The 20,121-nt window shown below is 37.2% G+C and overlaps 4 protein-coding genes and 1 long non-coding RNA gene across 6 annotated transcripts; 3 read left to right on the top strand and 2 right to left on the bottom strand.

Annotated features, from left to right (window-relative positions):
* Positions 1-243: 243 nt before the first annotated feature.
* On the bottom strand, positions 244-2,738 carry LOC126594438 (uncharacterized). 2 transcript variants are annotated; one of them, XM_050260746.1, is made up of 7 exons: positions 2,053-2,737; positions 1,861-1,941; positions 1,688-1,765; positions 1,363-1,407; positions 1,190-1,279; positions 944-1,045; positions 244-518 (listed from the first exon to the last, which is right to left on the bottom strand). In XM_050260746.1, the coding sequence occupies exons 1-7, from the start codon at positions 2,683-2,685 to the stop codon at positions 333-335; spliced, it is 1,215 nt and encodes a 404-aa protein (XP_050116703.1). In that variant the 5' UTR covers positions 2,686-2,737; the 3' UTR covers positions 244-332. The 2 variants fall into 2 exon arrangements, with proteins under 2 accessions (XP_050116703.1, XP_050116704.1); XM_050260747.1 differs by lacking the exon at positions 1,363-1,407 and having other exon boundaries at positions 2,053-2,738.
* Positions 2,739-4,710: 1,972 nt separating this feature from the next.
* On the top strand, positions 4,711-8,904 carry LOC126593088 (serine/threonine-protein kinase AtPK2/AtPK19-like). Its single transcript, XM_050258961.1, has 7 exons — positions 4,711-4,886; positions 5,783-6,728; positions 6,939-7,021; positions 7,110-7,230; positions 7,317-7,490; positions 7,927-8,031; positions 8,368-8,904. Exons 2-7 carry the CDS (start codon positions 6,057-6,059, stop codon positions 8,653-8,655), a joined length of 1,443 nt encoding a protein of 480 aa, XP_050114918.1. The 5' UTR covers positions 4,711-4,886; positions 5,783-6,056; the 3' UTR covers positions 8,656-8,904.
* Positions 8,853-11,655, top strand: LOC126593086 (serine/threonine-protein kinase STN8, chloroplastic-like). Its single transcript, XM_050258960.1, has 5 exons — positions 8,853-9,773; positions 9,996-10,169; positions 10,318-10,722; positions 10,876-11,238; positions 11,352-11,655. The coding sequence occupies exons 1-4, from the start codon at positions 8,853-8,855 to the stop codon at positions 11,221-11,223; spliced, it is 1,848 nt and encodes a 615-aa protein (XP_050114917.1). The 3' UTR covers positions 11,224-11,238; positions 11,352-11,655.
* Positions 11,656-11,825: 170 nt separating this feature from the next.
* Positions 11,826-13,965, bottom strand: LOC126593089 (mannan endo-1,4-beta-mannosidase 6-like). Its single transcript, XM_050258962.1, has 6 exons — positions 13,631-13,965; positions 13,265-13,547; positions 12,988-13,182; positions 12,747-12,869; positions 12,450-12,661; positions 11,826-12,360 (listed from the first exon to the last, which is right to left on the bottom strand). Exons 1-6 carry the CDS (start codon positions 13,801-13,803, stop codon positions 11,925-11,927), a joined length of 1,422 nt encoding a protein of 473 aa, XP_050114919.1. The 5' UTR covers positions 13,804-13,965; the 3' UTR covers positions 11,826-11,924.
* A 4,501-nt stretch (positions 13,966-18,466) lies between these two features.
* Positions 18,467-19,374, top strand: LOC126594199 (uncharacterized). Its single transcript, XR_007613165.1, has 2 exons — positions 18,467-18,960; positions 19,052-19,374. It is a non-coding gene; the product is annotated as an uncharacterized LOC126594199 (long non-coding RNA).
* The last annotated feature ends 747 nt before the right edge of the window (positions 19,375-20,121 follow it).

Here is a 20,121-nt window from a genome sequence, read left to right on the forward strand (position 1 = left end):
TTTGTCCTTCTGGACTTTGTTATAAAAATTCCCTTTGACCAAAACAAAAGAAAGTTGTCACGAGTGGAGCTGAATTAACCAAAATACAGGGAGGTTATGTGTGTAAGAGAGTGGAGAGCCAAAGGACGAAGCATGTTTCTCCGTTAAGTGAGCTATTTCTACTTGTAGACAAATCATTGTTTGATATATGTATGCTCCTCTTTTTATGTTTCTAATAAGATATATATACGTGTCAGACTATGATTTTCAGCACTCCAAAATTTTATGTTGAAATCTACTCACAATGTTCTTTAGGTTGATATCTACAAGAAGTCAATAAAAAGCTATGAGGATCAGAAGTAATCCATTGGGAGGTCCCAATCATCATTGCCATTGGTCTTGCTTTTCCTGGAATTGAACTTCTGGTCACCAAAATTTCTTCTTCTTGTATACTTATCCGATCTTACAGGTCTTTCAATGTCGGAATACTCGTCGAGATCATCTATAGAGCTTGCAACATTTTGGCTGTCCAAGAGACCCTGTTTTTTTACATATGGTCACATAAATTCCAATGTCAGTCTCTGTTAATTTACATGCAAACAAACTCACTGGACTAGATCCGTTCATGATTTGCTCAGAAGCCTCAATTACTGACATAGGGCCGTCAAATGGGCCAAACGGCACAATTATAGAACAAAAGTAAATGGAAACCAGAGTGCAGTAAGAAATAAATTTCTATGGTTGAACATGTCTATGCCCAAGAAAATGAGTTAAAACATCTAACATGAACGGCCACAATTCCTTTTCAGTTTACCATACTTGAAACGACAACGAGTGATCTCAAAAGTTAGTCGCAAGTATATTATGGTGGTAAGTAAACTGTCATATGCAGGCATAAAACTTGGTCGCAAATAAAGCAAACTACAAATCAAGACTAGAGTTTTATTGTACAGAAAAGAAGTACCTTGGTCAGCCTGTGTATGCGCGAAGCTGCAGCTTCATGCACAATGACGGCATCAGACACAACTTCCAGCACATCCTCAACAAACAGCGCATAGGTACTCACCTAAAATTAGCTGGAATTAAGCTTTGCAAGTAGAACAGTTCATAAAAAACCCCTAGACATGCAAGCCAATCTAGTTCAAATGGTAGGAACTTTTCAAATATTTAGCCTTTGTTTCATTAATCCATAAAATTTCATTTCACCTACCAAACTTGATGGAATATAGGAAATCCCAAATGAATCAAGTTCAAGGGATTCGACAGCCCCTGAATTGATGTTAAAACTGTATCCCCGCACCTAGAAATGCCGCATTACACGAGTTAGATGGTTGAGGAATCAGGAAATAAGTATGAAGACATTAGTGCAATATAGAGTACCACCTTTCCAATTGTTCGTCGACCTGGTGTTACAACTTGGTATCCTACCTAGCAAATCACAACTTAAGAACTCAAATTGTAGAACATTGATACTAAAAGATATTGAACAACGTACACGATACACCCAACACCTACATATAATGATCAAAATAGCATTTGATAAGATAAGTTATCACTGAACACATTTACTTAAGCTTTACCGATGCAGAAAACTAATCTAACCATGCAGGAAACAAACACAGAAATAAACTCAATTTGGAAAGAAAGGGACAAGAGTGGACGCTCTTATCAAGCATATACATACATGTCACGGGGAGACAGAACATACCAACGTTTCCAGTCCAACAATCTTAAATTCATCATCATCAATCACACTCTCGTCCTCGACAAGCACAACATCACCAACCTGCAAAGAACAATAAATTGAATACCTTTTCCATAAGAGAAGAATGTTCATAGAGTACAAGCATGAAATATATACATGTCCCAAGCAAAATGTACCTGGGTAATATCGTCGAGAAGAAAACGTTCAAACTCTCCCGAAAGCAAGTTTCGCCTCACTTCTACAAACTTTACCATCCACTGCGAAAAGAAGAAAAGAGTTATAAGTTCAACTTACAAACTGGAAACAAAATGATCAAAGGATAGGAACTTTTTATCATGGCATACGAAAACCGAAAGTTTGATACTTACTGAATTGGTATTCACCCAAAGCTGAGAGACAAATCCCAAGCTGAGCGCACTTTGAATACTGATAACTTGCTTTGCAAGAATATTGGACCTCCTGATTACCTGCCTCCCTTTTCTTAGTCCAACTTTTTCATCAATGCGCTTCAAATTATCCTCCTTCTCCAACCCATCACCGTCCGCACCCGCCATTCGGACCCGATTCTCCTCTTTTACCCTCCCATTACTCTTCCGATTTCGGTTCTCCTCCCCCGAACCGCCCTCCGATTCCAGAAAATTTTCTGAACCCAATGAAGCATTGGATTCCTCACTGGGATCAATCCCATGTCGCGCTACTGACTCAATTGCCTCACTTTCGAGGTTGAAGAGGTTTTCCCCTTTCTCCTTAAACCCTAAATCGGCCGGAATCCCAAAATCAGCTATCGGATTCTCGCTGGCCCTTCTGCTGAGGAACAAAGACCTCCCATTTCTGGAGATTGTGAGCTCTGAATTCGTGAAATTGGATGGTTTCGAGCAATTTGGCGGGTAAAAGTAGGGATGCGGTTGGATACGGGAGCTCCAATAAGTTCTGGTAAACCCTAATTTTGGAGATTTTGTGAGAGGAAAAGATAGGGGGATGGAGGGAAGACGGTCGCACATGGTTAAACTCAAAACACTCCACTGCAATGGAAGTATTTGGTATTGAGGTGTGTGTCGTGACTCGTGTGTGAGTGATTACGATGTCGCTTTTGTTGGTGTAAGGAAACGCCAAGTCGTTTTATGTGTTCTTCACAGTTCACTTCCTTTTTTTTCTTAGCTTATTTATAGACTAAAACACTTCGATCCAACAATTAAGATCTAATATAATTACATCTATCTATATATAAAAAAAAAAAATCCTATGGTCCAAATTCAAATCCAATGGATAAAATAATTAAAAAATTTCTTTCAGGTGTTTCATATTCTTTCTAGTATTCTATGAGTTTTATAATGTCGATTTAATGATATTTTAATATTTATCAGAATCTAAATATTTTTACGTTATAATATTTATAAAATCAAATTAGCCTACATAATTCTTTTTCTTTAAAGTTACTCTTAGAAAAAATTATCTTAAATTCATTATTTAAGTCTCATGCTAAAAATTTAACTAAAAAATGTTGAAGCAGAAAATCTGTTTCTAATTAAAACCTAAATTTTCTAAATGAAGAAAAAAAAGCAAAAACTTGTTAGTGTGAAATTATTTTAATGCTCAGATATATTTTTTTTCTTTTCTAATACTCTCTCATTTATGCATAAAAGGATATGATAATACTTTTATAATTTTTTTTTTGATAAAAAAAATTCTATTCTATTAATGTGTCAACACAAATATAAAATAAAATCCCTATTTATTTATCATTTTTAACAAAATTATTTTTCCTTAATAATTATCTCAATTTCCCTTTTGATATTCTTTAATACATCTAATCTGAAAGGTCGAAAATTAGAAAAATATGTGAAAAGTAAAAAATAGTGTATGGATATCACACCCATTAATTTATCTGAAACAACCAAAACCAATCTTCAACAACTGCAAGACACCTCATGCTATGCTTCTTCAGTTGATCACCAATTTGATTCGATGTTGATTGTGTACTTTGAAAGTCAAGCCTTCCACCATTAACATAGGGGTCTTCCATAACTGGAATGTTGTTGCTCTTTTGTGTTTAAGTTGTTTGTTGCCTTTCTCTGCGTGGTTTAGGTCATCTCCAATCAAAGGGTTCAGATGGCCAAAAATAGCCCAAAAAATGTCTCCAACCGAGGGTTAGGCCAGAGGGCCCCACAAAATAGGAAAGGGCTGGACAGAAAAAATGGAAATCCTGCCGGTTATAACTGACATGAATGCTTTGAATTTTTTTTTACAGTTTTATTATTATTTTTTATTTTACAAAATTTGTTTCATATTTTTTTTAAGTTCCATTTTTCTTATAACTTCTATTTCACAAAATTTGTTTCATTTTATTTTAAATTCTATTTTTTTCTTATAACTTCTATTTCACAAAATTTGTTTCATATTTTTTTTTTAATTATATTTTTTTCCTATAACTTCCTAAACCATTATACAACATTAAATTAAATTAAGTAACATGAAACAACAACAAATAACATTAACCAACATAAAAAAAAATATTTAACAACATGAAACTTAAACAACATTTAAGTTGTAGTTTTTAAATAATAAATTATGTTTGGCACTATGGCGCTATGGCCCTTTGACCCTTGGTTGAAGACGGTTTTTTGTGACATGGCTAAAACGAGCCCTCTGGTTCTCGGTTGAAGACGGAGGCAAATATGATCTTGTACTATTCATTAAAATATTAATATCTTGGAAGATCAAAGGGCTAAAACGAGTTTTCTGACCAGCTCTCAGTTGGAAATGGCCTTAGATTCTCCTTTTTGTTTGCTGGTGCCTTGAGCTTTCTTCATTGCCCAGTTTTCATTTGTTGTTCCCTTTGGGCTTTTGCCCTTTTAATATATTATTTACTTAACGGAAAAAAAAAATTCGTAGACGCATGGTCAAAGCACGCCTCCGAACCCAACAACCAATCGGAGAAAAGCATATTCCCATCCAGCTCCAGCTCACCTTTTAAAAAGCCGAATCGCTGCAACTTGGCAACTCGTCCGCCGACCAATCCCCGCCCGCCACGTCTCCATCGTCCAAATTCGAAGAACCCGAAAAAAATTGGAAGGCTGGAAAATATAAGCGGCAACGCGCCCCCTACGCTCCAGGATTCGTGAAATCAGACGTTTCCAAAAAACCTCCATTGTTTTTGTTCCCCTCTCTCTCTCTCTCGTGCTTCGTCTGCACCCTTCCCAAGGTAAGCAAATCCAAACCCTTTTGGGATTTTCGTTGTACTTGGATTTCCGTTTTCTGTTTGGTTTCCGAGAAACGGTAGGAAAGTAACAGAAAGTTTGAGTTTTTTAGCCTGAAACAACAACAACGTGTTTTTAGATCTAAAGTTTCGTTTTTTCGGATTTGTCTGTGTAATTGCGCCAAGCTGTTTTGAGATCTGGTAATTGTTGGGATTAATTGCTTTGCTTTTGTTCTTGCCATGGCGGATTACACAATCTTAGCTTGAAATCTGAAAACTTTTGGATTCCTTGATTCGATTTCGACTTCCCAGTTTGGAATTTCTGCGATTTCGAATTCTGGGTTGTTTTTATTGTGATGCATTTTGCTTTATGCATTAATTTTTGGTTCGTATTATTTAATTCTTATCATATTAATATTGGTTCTGATTGTGTTTTTGAATGCACCAAATTGTATATCGAATGATTCGAATTCTCCATGAACTTTTTGACAAATCAAGTAAAGTGTTTGGGATTCCTCGATATGTTTTTGAGTCGAAATTTGGGCTATGGATGGAAATTAATTTTGTAGGGAACAAATAGTTAATGATGTTCTTGGGATAATATGGGAATTTTCAATAAGTTTTGGATTGAAATTAAACATCACCAATAAAGTGCCATTAACCAAATTTTTTATCTAGAAACAGGAACAAGAGCTTTGTTTGATGTGATTTATGTTATAAAGCAGGTCAAACTAAAGTTATGTTTGACTTTGGATTCTTGTATAAATTTTTCTAGTTAGTTTTGTTGTGAAGATTGTGCTATCATGCTAGAGACGCCTGTTTGTTTTCGAGTTGTTTTTGGTCTCATGGTACAAAGTTACTAACGAACTTTTTTCTTCCTTTGTGTTTGGTGTTAAACTCAGATTTGACAGCCTGATCTTCATGAATTCAAGAACTGCTGAAGCATCCGTGTTTTCCTGTAAATCGGAAAACAAGAATAACCTCTTCTTTGTCTGGATTTTGTTCTGTCTATTGCCAAAGTTCCTAGGAACCCCTTTTGCAATCGTGAACTTGGCAATTGACAGGATTCCATCTAGAGCACTGGCCGTTGAGACTTTTGGATAGGTAAAATCGATAGCAGGGATCAATTTAAAGGTGTCTCTCTGAAGTTAGCATCCCTGCTCTCTACTTGAAAACATGGTTTCCTCTCAGCTACCTGGTTTGACCAAGGCCCCCATGTGCAAACCAATTCAGACCCAGTTGCTTTTCCCCATGGAAACAGTGGATGCTGCAGCTTCAGATCACCTCGAGCTTGATTTTGATGATGTGTTTGGCCCTCTACCAGTTCCGATCTCAGTAGAAGTGAATTCGGCTAATTTTGCCTCGACTGAAGATGCTACTGAGCTTATTTATGACGATCCAGTGGTTATTCACAACCGATCACATTCGTTGGTTGGTCCCTCATCGTTTGTAAACCAATCATTGAAGCTCAGCAAACTGACTATAAGTGACACAGAAGATTCAGTGGAACTGGTAGAATGTGTCAAAGGAGATACCATCAAAGAATTTCAGGAACCTTTTATTGATGATGGTGTCAACGAAAAGCCTCTTGAAATTATTGACGAGAACCCCATGAAGATCGAGAGTGTAGGCATTGAAGATTTTGAGGTTTTGAAGGTTGTTGGGCAGGGTGCATTTGCAAAAGTATATCAGGTTAGGAAGAAGGGGACATCAGAAATATATGCAATGAAGGTCATGCGGAAGGACAAGATCATGGAGAAAAATCATGCCGAATACATGAAAGCTGAGAGGGATATTTTAACAAAAATCGATCATCCATTCATCATCCAACTTAGATACTCATTTCAGGTATTTCCTGCCCTGCTCTGGAAGTATTTGTTCGTATTTACCTTTTCTGTTCTGCCCTTCTATATCAGGCTTAAGAGAATCCATGTTGGGAGAAACAGTCTTACGAACCATATCTTCAAAAGATACTTTCAATTGATATACTCAATTTGCTGATTTGGTGACTTTCTTGATGATGACTAGGGTACTAACTTGGTTTAATTTGCTATGCAGACCAAATATAGACTATATCTTGTGCTGGATTTCGTTAATGGTGGTCACCTTTTCTTTCAGCTCTATCACCATGGCCTTTTTAGGTACCTTTGGTTTCAACTTCCGATATTTTGTTTATTTATGAGCTCAAAGATGCAGACACTTAATACTTAAGTTTTTCTTTTTTTTCAGAGAGGAGCTGGGACGAATATATGCAGCTGAAATTGTTTCTGCAGTTGCTCACCTCCATGCAAATGGAATAATGCATAGGGATCTTAAACCTGAAAATATCCTATTGGACTCAGATGGCCATGTACATTCTCCCTCTCTGTTTACTGCTCTGATTAATTGCTGCCTATGAATTGTAACTGACATCGTGACCACTGGTTTATTTAACAGGCCATGTTGACTGATTTTGGTCTTGCAAAGCAACTTGAGGAGAATACAAGATCTAATTCCATGTGTGGAACTGTGGAATACATGCCACCCGAAATAGTTCTTGGAAAGGGCCACGATAAGGCTGCAGACTGGTGGAGTGTGGGGGTCCTAATGTTTGAGATGCTTACCGGAAAGGTTTGCATTTTATTCATTTTCTTCTTGTATATCACGATGATATAGGAAAATTTTCTCGATAGTCAGGTGGAAATCCTGTCTAAATTTGAAGTCAACAATCATTATATACATATAGATATGACAAAACTTATTATACTGAAAGGCCATTGTTTGTTAAATATATTATTGTTAGGAGGTTATCCGGGTTTGTTTCTTATGTAATATTGTCTGTATGTACTTTTTATGTTGGACATTCTCATCCATGATGAATAAACTTTTTTTTCCAAAAAAATGAAGATGAAAAAATTATTTTGCTTGTCAAATAGGTAACCCATGCACTTTAGGAATTGTGTCCGTAGTTTTTATGTCAATCCGGATCTTATATGTTGGAACATTTGTTCTATGGCTAATATCATCTTAACATGAAATTAATTTTTCCCTTCTCTTGATTCTGCAGCCTCCTTTTACTGGGAACAGGCAGAAAATTCAGCAGAAGATAGTTAAGGAAAAGATCAAGTTGCCATCCTTTTTGTCAAGTGAAGCACATTCTTTGTTGAAAGCGGTATATATTCATTTACTCCAATCAACCTTTTCTCTTGGATAATTTCTGCTTTTGTACGAGATTACGTACTGCTACTATATGACTGGGCTTCCTTTGTATGGGATTACATTCTGGAACTATATGACAGTTTTCTTCTATCTTAATCTATGAACCGAATCTAGAACAATATCAAACCACTGCGTTATCACTTCAAGTAGTCCTCAAGATATGAAAAGACCAACATCTTTTATTTTTGTTTAGTGGGTGGCTGGAAACGGCAATGCTGATCCCTGAGTTTTCTTTTGAACCTTTCTAATTCATGACTGAGAGAACTGACTTTGCTGGTTACATTTTCAGCTGCTACATAAGGATCCAAGCAAGCGCCTTGGCAGTGGGCCTTTGGGGAGTGACGACATCAAGCGCCACAAATGGTTCAAGCCAATAAATTGGAAAAAACTGGACTCTCGGCAAATCCAACCAAGCTTTCGTCCTGAAGTTGCTGGGAAGCATTGCATTGCCAATTTTGACAAGTGCTGGACTGACATGTCAGTTGTGGATTCCCCAGCTGCTAGCCCGAATGCTGCTGGAAACCCCTTCACCGGCTTCAGTTATGTTAGGCCGGCCTCCTCTTTTCTCCAGAAATAGACCTCATTCCCTAGCATGTGTCATCCCAAGATGCAAGTTTTTCAACATTTCCTATCCTTTCCCTCATAGGATATTCTTAACTGTGAACTTATGTACGTTGCTTGAAAGCAGTATCCAGGAGAGATATTTCTCTTTAGCAGTCCTCTCTTGAGATTAGACCATACGAAATTTCTGCAGACACGTCTGTAGAAATCTGAATGTTGTATTTGCTTTTCAGAATTACTATAATTATATCCACTTTTTATTTAATTTTGCAACATATTAATGTTTTGGTAATATCACGGGAATTCTTATTAACTCTCCAAAATAATCATTTGCCTCGTCTACCAATCATCATCAAGAACCAATTTTTTTTTAAAAACAATGTTATTTTCTCATGTTCTCTTATTTTCCATATTTTTTGTGCATTTTGGGGAAGTAAATTTCACATGTGGATAAATCAGAGGACACGTGTCAAAGTGCCAGCCTTTGCTAACACTTCTAGTAGTTCTCCCACAGAACAAAAAGTTCACACTTCACAACATAACCTCCATACAAGCATGGCCTATCTGCACTCTCCAAGTCTAACCACACTTAAACACAACCCAAAACCTGCATGCTTCCCTCCTTCAAAACCCCCTCCACTTCACAATCTCTGCTTCTTCACAACCCAACTCAAAATCCAGCCTCAGAGATGCAATGCATTCTTCGGCGAAATCTCCGATAGTATTTTGGAAACCGCTCTCCATTTGGACCAATTTCCTCCTCTGCAATATGGTTTCATGCAGTTTGAGAGGATCACAGAGGAGCTATCAGAAACACAGAAGTGGGGGTTCCTTGTTTTTGCTGGGGTTACTTGGATATACTTAACCGCGAGGCCGGGGATTCTCATTGGCGCCATTGATGCGTACCTTCTTGCTCCTCTGCAGTTGGTGTTGGACAGCTTGATTGGGAGGAGGAGGTTGAAGAGGACGGACTTTGTGATGGGGGAAAAATTGGGAGAGGGGTCTTTTGGTGTGGTATATTCCGGGGCAGTTGTTCCGAAGAATGTGAATATGGAGGAGACGGTGCAGAGGAGAGGAAGGGGCAGGGCACCACAATTGGATGAGAGGTTTAAGGAGAAGGTCATCCTCAAGAAGGTAAGTAGGTAACTCTGTGATTTATCATGGTAATGATATAAGTATTTACGGTTTTGAGAAACTATGTACAAATAGAACCGCTTACAAACTTTTTTGTGTGTGCATAGTTTCTAAGGTATTACAAGATTGGCTTTGTAGATTTGATCATTTGCTTTATTTATCAGTGTTTTCAGTGATGTGTAAAAAGATTGATCTGATTTTTTTTTGGTATGGAAAGTGCAGGTGAAGATTGAAGTTCGAGGGGCTGAAGAATTTGGCGAATTCGAGGAGTGGTTTAATTACAGATTGTCTAGAGCAGCACCTGAAACATGTGCTGCGTTCCTGGGAAGTTTTGTTGCTGATAAAACAACATCACAGTTTACAAAGGGTGGAAAGTGGCTCGTCTGGAAATTCGAGGTACCTATGCCATTCGTGGATCACTTGTTCGAAAATCTAAAGCATTTTGCTCTAGGTTCAGATTATTTAGATCAATCCATGACAGACTGCTTTATATGATGATTACGAACTCAGTGCTATTTTACATGTGATTTTAAATCCATGACAGGGAAACCAAAACCTTGATGATTACATGAAAGATCGGAAATTCCCTTTTAACTTGGAGTCTGTCATGTTTGGACGTGTCCTGCAAGATGTAGACTCCGTCAAACGCAGTGCATTGATCATCAAGCAAATAATGCGTCAAATTATTACTTCGCTAAAGAAAATCCATGACACGGGCATTGTCCATCGGGATGTAAAGCCAGCGAACTTAGTAGTAACAAAAAAGGGACAGATCAAGCTCATAGATTTCGGGGCAGCCACTGACCTCCGGATTGGAAAGAATTATATACCAGACCGTGCCCTTCTTGACCCTAGCTATTGTCCTCCTGAACTATATGTGCTCCCAGAGGAAACACCGAATCCTCCTCCTGAGCCTATTGCCGCCTTACTTTCTCCGATTCTTTGGCAGGTACTACGCTTTCAACCCTTTATTTGTGATGCCAAATATATAAAAGCTATGTTGCTTTGCAGGAGGTATTTGGATCAGAAAAAAGAACGAATTCTTGTTTTAAAGCGTAGAAAATCTTTTTGCGAGATGAATCAGACGTGATTATTGTTGCAGCTGAACAGTCCTGATCTGTTTGATATGTATTCTGCGGGAATTATACTACTGCAAATGGCAATACCATCCTTAAGGTCTTCAGCAGGCTTAAAGAATTTCAATTCAGAGATAAAAATGGTTAAATACGATTTGAATAAATGGAGGGACTACACTCGGTTGAGGCCTGACTTGTCACTTCTTGATCTTGATTCGGGTAGAGGCTGGGATCTGGCCACAAAGCTTGTTTCCGAGAGAGGTTCCCTTAGAAGGGGGCGCTTATCTGCCGCTGCTGCTCTAAGGCATCCTTATTTCTTGCTAGCTGGTGACCAGGCAGCTGCAGTTCTCTCAAAATTAAGTTTTACCAAATAGTGAGCTGCCTATGATGTGAGTTTGCCCAAGTAAATTTGGTGTCGTTTGTTTTCTTTATTTCTTCGGAAATACATGTCAAAATCTGATTCGTCGTGTATGATAAAAGGCAGCCTTTTCTTTTGTCACAGAAACTGAAGAATGGAGATGCTCACAGACACAAGGCGTTGCCCGCTTAGGTTGTGATGGTTGCCATTTTGCATCCGATGAGACCTAAGGTTCTCGCTTCCAATTTGCCACTCCATCAGATGCAATTACAAGAGATTACAGGTCTTCAATTGTTTTTCTTTACTGGTGATATTATAGCAGAGGAGGTTTACACATATACTCCTCCAACCCCACTTTGTAATTCATTCTACATTTACCAGTACTCTCTGTATCTGAAAGTTCATTTATGTCATGAGAAAGTAGCAAAATCAATCGGTTCATGATCAACCTAGTAATATAGTTCTTGACAATGTTTCGTTTAGTTTATCACGCAAAAATTACAGCTCGCAAGTCCATATTTGCAGACTATTGGAATCGACAAGAATAGCAGTTTGTAAGTCGATATGCATGACTTTCATGTGATCGGGGAAGAGTTCAAAACATGTTATACTACCATATTGACAAATCGAACTCCTTATTTTTTCTGTGAAGAGTAAGATCACACACTACATATAATACATATCAATGAAGAAATGACGATTCAAAGCATACAGCGTTTACAGATCATCGTGATGTAACAAGAATGCATCTAGTGGATTCTTCTTCTTACAACCCCACTGGCATTTCCAAGAACATTGAGAGTTGAATAGGGCAAGTCTTGTGGAGTGAAGGGCTATGATGCTTGATGTTGAAGGAGATTTTGAGAGAACAACTGCATACCCGTCATCCATGTAGTCCGTTCCTTCTGGGAAGAGCTGCCACAAAAGACTCCCACCTCCACTCCCTCCTTTCTTACTAGAATTGAGGATGGTCTTGTACACTGTGCTGAGAAGGGTGTCTCTAAATGATGAATTGTAGCTGGGGTCTTTCGAAGATACGCCAAACTCTGAAAACAAGACCGGCATTCCAAGATACTTCTCTGCATCCTCAATGTGGGCTTCCATCCATGACTTGGTAAATTGGAGATGCACATCAGAGATTGACGATGATATCCTTCGTCAACGAATTTATAAAACTTCAATCAGAAATTGTACACTCAAATACATTGTTAGGAACTAAGACGATTTATTTTCAAAAGTTACCAAGAGTCTGCATAAATGTGAACAGAAGCAAAATCGACACCAAAAACCTGGTGGTTCCTTATGAAATCAGTTCCAACTTCTTGAGCATATGGATTTGGATTGAACTGAACTCGGTCAGGTGCTGAGGGACCATAAAATCCTTCCAATCCAATCTCTACCAAGTGTTTTGGATCAACGCTTTTAACATAAACTGCCATTTCTTGTATCCAATCCTAGAAGACAGAACATTACAAAAAAAAATGATAAATTCCAATAAAACACAGACACAGACAGTCATATCTGTTGAAGAGTATAAACCTGCAGTTTATCGCCCGAAGGATCTGAGGTGCATCGAGGCTCATTCATCAGTTCCCAAGAGAAAATTGTGGGATCGTCCTTGTAAGTTATGTTTGTGAGTGTATTAACTCTATTAAGCACCGTCTACAACAACGAATATGCAAGAAGAAAATCACTACAAACTTAATTAACAGGTAAATTAAGCACAAAACCGACGAGCGTAAGATGATCAAGGCTTGTAAAATAATGGTTTTTGACTTGCCTTAACATGGGCCTTGTAGTAGCTTTTGAGTGTTGGATTAGAGAAGAAGTCGTCATCAGAAGTCAAATTGACACCAGCTGCTTTTCCCCATTTTACATATTGTGCTTTTCCACCATATGCATCCCAGTTGTTGGTTAAAGATAATATGAGTCTGATCTTGTATTTCCTTGCTTCACTTATCACAAAATCCAATGCCTGCAACTCATCGTACGAAATTCACTTAGAATTCGGAGAGTAGTTCAAAAGCATTGAAAAAACAAGTGGTTAGGGATTTTGCCTTGAAAACTTCTTCATCATAAACTGATGGAGATTTCTGAAGAGCTTGCCACTGGCCGTCGTTGAAAGCCCAAGTCCTGCAAACAGTTAGTCCGACAGAAGATGCCTGTTTAAACACATCAGTGACTTTTCCTCTTGTGGATTGATCAGCAGCAAATACCATCAGCCAGTAAGTGTTGAATCCATTCACATAGAAAGGTTGATCATTCACCACAAATTGGTTCCCTTTCTTCTGCACTAAGTGCCACTCATCGTCTTCCATTCCACCATTCACCTCTTCAACCCTACACATATAGGAACATATACATTATGCACATAAAATAAAACTTGACATGGAAAAACAAAAGAAATACACTCTTATGGGTACCAACCATTTGGGCTTGGATGCGCCAAATGATCTTCGGCTTCCTCCGCCACAGTTTCCATTTGCTCGACTCCACTGGCATCAAAGAAAGTAGAACTACAACGGTTGATGAAAATCATAAAAATGGTCACCAAAATAATGTTCTGTGGCACCATTTTTCTTTTGTGGGCATCCATGACATGGATTTGGACTTGAGAGAATGCATTTTCTTCGGGATACGTATTTATACGTATGGATCAGATGATGTCTACACAAGAAAAAGTGTTGGAATTGAAGAGATGATCACATTTCCAACTTTGAAGGGAAGGCAAAACAAATTGCTTCTTGGCTCCACAATGTGTACCGTTTCTAAGTGTAGGAGTAAAGTTGCAGCTAGTATCAATCCCTAAGGCACTTTCAGTTAGGGCCTACAACAAGGTGGGTTGAGCAGTGTTGGAGTAAATATGTTTTTATTTAAATATTTTAATTGTTATGTTTTTGTCCGTTGTGGTATTTATATTTGGACTTATTACAATCATTAAATATATATATATATATATATATATATATATATATAACCTAAATTGTATTTAATCCTACCTTTTGATGAGGAGTAATCTCATCCAAGGTATAAAATATCGATGATATTGGAAATATCGGTTGTCCAAAAATACGAAAATTTCGATAGAAATATCGGGATATTATCGATATCAATAAAAATTGCATAAAAATCACGGAAATTGTAAGAAAAACTTGGAAATTTTTATTGAAACTTTGCAGGATGTTTATTTAGTCAATTATCTATTAGTTTATCACAAAAAATTGGAAGGAAATGCATTGCATGATAGATATAACTGATTTAAGTTGATTATATAGCGAGCTGACAAACATTTTGAGTGTATAAAATATGTAGTAATTAATGAAAGAAGTTTAAACACACCATAATCATTTATATATAATGAATTAATACAATATTTTACACTTTATACATTGCATGGTAAGATACATGAGTGACTTAGTAAGGTCTAAAATATCGATGATATCAGAAATATCGGTAGTCCAAAAAAATATCGGTAGTTCATAAACACAGAAATTTCAATGGAAATATCGGGATATTATGGATATTTCTCATCCACTACTTTTGAAATGTAAGAAAGCTTCTCTTATTAAATGGTGGGATTCCTTCTCTGAATAGAGAAGAAGATTAGGTCATGTACATTCCTTTTGTTAGGTTTGAATATGTACGTTTTTTATTTGACCTTTGAATATGTACGTTTTTTATTTGACAGATTTGGTTTCTTCAGTTTTTATTATTAAAAATTTTCAAGCCCTTGAATATCAAAAATTTGAAACGTATATTTAATTGTCTTTCATATATATATGTTCCCTGTTTCGAAGAAAAATGATAGCAGAAAAAAAACAACAACTTTTTTTTTTTACATAAATTGAGTTCTGAAAGCAACATATAGAAAAGGTGTGAGTTCGAAGGTTCTTTCATTGTGCAAGGAAGAACCTATCACAAGAAGAAGATTATGGGTTGTTTTATCCTAGAGACGACGTGATGTTTGAAAACTGCTTGCACACTTTGGGCAGAGCTGCGAAACGTCTTAAAGAGAGTGACTTAGTCCACGACTCATCCCAAGAATCACTCACCACTCAAGGCTTCTACATATTTCGGATAACTTCGTTCCTTTCTATTTTAGTTTACAACAATTTTTAAGACGCTATCAATCTGCCATGGAATCTAAAAACAACACCACACTCGACCTTAACAAGCCTTCCAAGTTTGAGGGTCTCCACTTTCAGCATTGGAGGCAGAAGATGTTATTTTTTCTCACCACAAAAAAAAATTGGCTTCTTTTTGCACCACTATCATACCAACTCTCCTTGAAGAGCTCACTATTGCACAGACCAAAGCTTCACAAACTTGGATTGAAAATGATTTTCTTGCTAAGAATTATATTCTTAATGGATTGTCTGATGACCTTTATGACTACTACTCTGATTATGGCACTGCTAACAATTTATGAGAGGCACTTCAGAAAAAATATGACACCGAGGAAGCTGGAGCTAAGAAATTTACTGTTAGTCGTTATTTGAAATATCAGATGGTTGATGATAAATCTGTTGAAGCACAATCTCATGAATTACAGAAAATTGGTCATGAAATTATTTCTGAAGGTATGGTTTTAGATGATCAATTTCAAGTTGTTGTCATCATTGATAAATTGCCACCAACCTGGAAAATTTTCAAGAACTCACTCCGCCACAAGACAAAAGAGTTCTTCCTGGAAAGCTTGATCACTCGACTTCGCATTGAGGAAGAGGCCAAGAAACAAGAATTGAAGGAGGAAATTCTGGTCGTGTCAAGCAACCAGAAGGCTACCTACTTCAACCGAAACCAGACTCTAGTTGTGCTGAAGCCAAATGGGAAGAACATGAAGATTCAAAACAAGAATCACAACAAACGCTTCAACAACAACACAAACAAGGTTCAGAATCAAAATTCCTCTCATCTCCAGAATAGGTACCAACTCCCCTCATATGCTGCTTCTGATTTGCGACAATTTGAATGCTATAACTGTCACAAGCTGGGCAATCTTGCCCGGAATTGCATAAATAAGAAAAGCCCTGCTCCACAGGCAAATCTTGTTGAAGAGCAACTGATTGCAATGATATCAGAAATTAACTTTGTTGCTGGATCCGAGGGGTGGTGGGTGGACACTGGCGCTTCTCGCCATGTTTGCTATGATCGTTCTCTTTTCAAGACTTATTCTGTGGTTGAGGGAAAGAAGGTGTTGTTGGGTGATTCGCACTCAACTGATGTTGCTGGTACTAGAGAGGTGGAGCTGAGGTTCACCTCTGGAAAAATCATGATACTGAAAGATGTGATGCAAGCTCCAGCAATAAGGAAGAATTTGGTCTCGGGCTTTCTTCTCAATAAGGCTGGATTTGCTCAAACCATTGGAGCAGATACGTATACTCTTACTAAAAATGGGGGTTTTGTGGGAAATGGATATGCTACTGATGGAATGTTTAAATTGAATGTTGATAAAATGTCATAATTAAGTCACTTGATGCTAATTTTTAAGAGAATAAATTTCCTTTTAATTTTTGAAATAGTGGGGGTTCTAATTCTTCTAAAATTTATGAACCTACTGTCAGATACCCCTTTATGGGAGAAACCGATTCCAGTCATATACAGTCTGAAGAAAATTTGGTTGATCCTTTGACGAAAGGACTAACACAATAAAAGGTTTGAAAAACCTCGAAAGAGATGGGACTAAAGCCCGTAGAAAATTAAGTCATTTGTGATAGCAACCCAACTTATAGACTGGAGATCCTAAGAAATAGGTTCAAAAGGTAATAACAAGTCACAAGTGATATGAGTGAAGTCTTGCTAATTTTAATTTGGAATATTATTCCATGTCCATCCCTAAGAAGCATGACATCCTGAAGCGTTTTTAGGTTGAGATTTTTTTTCTCTTAGTAAGGTCTATACACTATGTTGAGTGGGATATCTAGCTGCAGGAATATCCTTGATAATCTTACCTATGTGAATGTGGAAGTGAGGCTGTTTCCTATGAAATCTTGGGCAAGTTTCTAGAGCGTTCACTATACTGGGATACAAGCACATGGCCGTAATGTGCTGGCTTTTTGAACTTCACCTTAATAAAGTTGTGTGTGTGGTGTTGTCAAAGATAAAGTTCAAAACTATAAGTTACTCTGGTATAATCTGGATCACTAACACTATGTACAGGTTCAAGTTGAGAAACACCTTTACTTATGCATAGCTTTATAATATGTTACTTGATTTACGATTTTTAAACAAAAACAAGTGGGGGATTGCTGGAGTAAATATGTTTTTATTTAAATATTTTAATTGCTATGTTTTTGTCCGTTGTGGTATTTATATTTGGACTTATTACAATCATTAAATATATATATATATATATATATATAACCTAAATTGTATTTAATCCTACCTTTTGATGAGGAGTAATCTCATCCACTACTATTGAAACGTAAGAAAGCTTATCATATTAAATGGTGGGATTCCTTCTCTGAATAGAGAAGAAGATTAGGTCATGTACATTCCTTTTGTTAGGTTTGAATACGTACGTTTTTTATTTGACCTTAATATGTACGTTTTTTATTTGACAGTTTTGGTTTCTTCAGTTTTTATTATTAAAGATTTTCAAGCCCTTGAATATCAAAAATTTGAAATGTATATTTAATTGTCTTTCATATATATATGTTCCCTGTTTTGAAGAAAAAAGATAGCAGAAAAAGAAACAACAGCTTTTTTTTTTTAAAAAAAATTGAGTTCTGAAAGCAACATATAGAAAAGGTGTGAGTTCGAAGGTTCTTTCATTGTGCAAGGAAGAACCTATCAGAAGAAGAAGGTTCTGGGCTGTTTTATCTTGGGGACGACGTGGTGTTTGAAAACTACTTGTACACTTTGGGCAAAGCCATGAAACGTCTTAAAGAGAGCGACTTAGTCTGCGACTCATCCCAAGAATCACTCACCACTCAAGGTTTCTACATTTTTCGGGTAACTTAGTTTCTTTCTATTTTAGTTTACAACAAGCAGTAGCAAAACTAACATAGTTATAAAAACTGAAAAAATTGAGACGAGAAGATTAATGGGATGAGCGAAAAACCGAAAACATTTTAGAATAATGTAAAACCGATAATCCGATGTTTATATGTGATTATGGTTAGATAGTGTGTTGCTTTCAATTTCAGCTCAGATGTCATGATCATCATGTACATATGATGGAGTAGAGTGCATTTGATCATCTAGAGAATTCCTAGAAAGGATGAACTAGGCTGGTTCGATATATGCATAAAAAACGAAGGCCAGAGAGAAAGCAAGAAAGATGGATTATTTACCTTTTTTTTCTGCAAAAACTTGGTTACTTAGTCAACAGCTCATGAAGAACGAGAAGAAAAGGAGGAGAAGGAAAGCTGAAAAAAGGAATGCATGTCTATGTGTCGGTTGCACTGCATTGCGAAGGAATGCATGTCTTTGTCACTACACGTATCAATATGCATTACCACAAGGATTGCCGAGTGCTGTGTTGTCTTGGCCAAAGCTGTTTCTTCTAGCTAAAGGGATTAAGTATTTCTTTTGTGTTGCGGTTGCTTGGGTTTTGTCCCGCGCTTTTTTCAACCAAAAAAAATGCCGAGTGTTGCCGAGTCTTACTCAAACAACCAAAGGGTCATCGGAGACACTATCAGTAACCTTCCCGGCCGCCACGGAATCAACTGACCACGTTGACCCATGGTAGATCTGCCATTCCCGACCACAGGCGTAACCCACGTGAATGTTGTGAACTAGACACAAATTGGTATGGTTTTCATATACAAAGCTAGTGTTTGATTTACTTATTCACGATTGAGGATGATGAGAGGATTCTAAATTTGTGAAAATTGTGTTAGGAGGACTTTTGCAGCCATTGCATGTGACACATCCATCTGCTACCAAAATGCATCAGGGCATGATAGCAAATTACAAAAGTTTGAAAACTTTCGAAGAACTTAAGAAAGCTCTTATGTAACAGATCATCAGTGAGCTTTTCTCTCAAAAAGACATGAAATGGGCTCAAAATAGACGTCAGAGCACACTACTCTAGAAAACTTGTCTTTTAGTCCTCAAGTATTAAGTTAACTTATATCTCACCATGTGTATCGTATGCATTATTCTCCTAGAGTTTATTATAAATGTTTAAATCTATGCACCTGCTTGGTAACCATTTCATCAATTGTAGTGTCAGCTCTTATCTTTTTGTGCTATAGATAAATAAAAATATGCAGAAGAAAATATGAATGAAGAATGTGAAGGAGGATGGTGGAAGAAATGTGAAAAAATGGCCTCAAAAATAAAGACTAAAAACCAAAAATCGAAAACAAATTTATGTTTTGTTTTATATAAATTATAATATCATTGATTTCTCCCTAGTCACTCCACCCTTCCACCACCTCCCTTATCATTCTCCATCCCTCATGCACGTACATTAATCTTTTCAAATGATAGAGAGAGGGAATAGGGTTTCTCCCCTCTACTCTCTCTGTCTCCTTCTCTTTTCTCCTATTTGAATGGTTACGACTAATCTACGTTAACATCTACAATTAACTTTTATATAAAGAAAGATAGACAAAAGAGGAAAGTGTGAAAGGAGAAGAGAAAAGGAGATGGAATTTGGAGAGAAGACAATCCTACTCCTTCAGAGAGGGAAACGGAGTTTTTTTTTTCAATGGTCAAGCATTAAAAAAACAAGTGAAATAATCACCAAGCAAAGGTTCTCTTTGAGTTTCCTCCCGCGTTGTCGATCGAGATGAAACAGGAGATGAACCAGTTGTGGTTTGGACATATAATGATATCATCTGTTGCTACGCAGCTCGGCTCTATCAACGTGAGCACTACATCTGTAATCCGTACACAAAGCAATATTGGATTGCTCTTCCTACGTGAGTGTACGAGCAGAGTTAATATGCAGTCTCTATGACAC

Source organism: Malus sylvestris, chromosome 12 (assembly GCF_916048215.2).
Source record: "Malus sylvestris chromosome 12, drMalSylv7.2, whole genome shotgun sequence".
Classification (NCBI taxonomy): domain Eukaryota; kingdom Viridiplantae; phylum Streptophyta; class Magnoliopsida; order Rosales; family Rosaceae; genus Malus; species Malus sylvestris.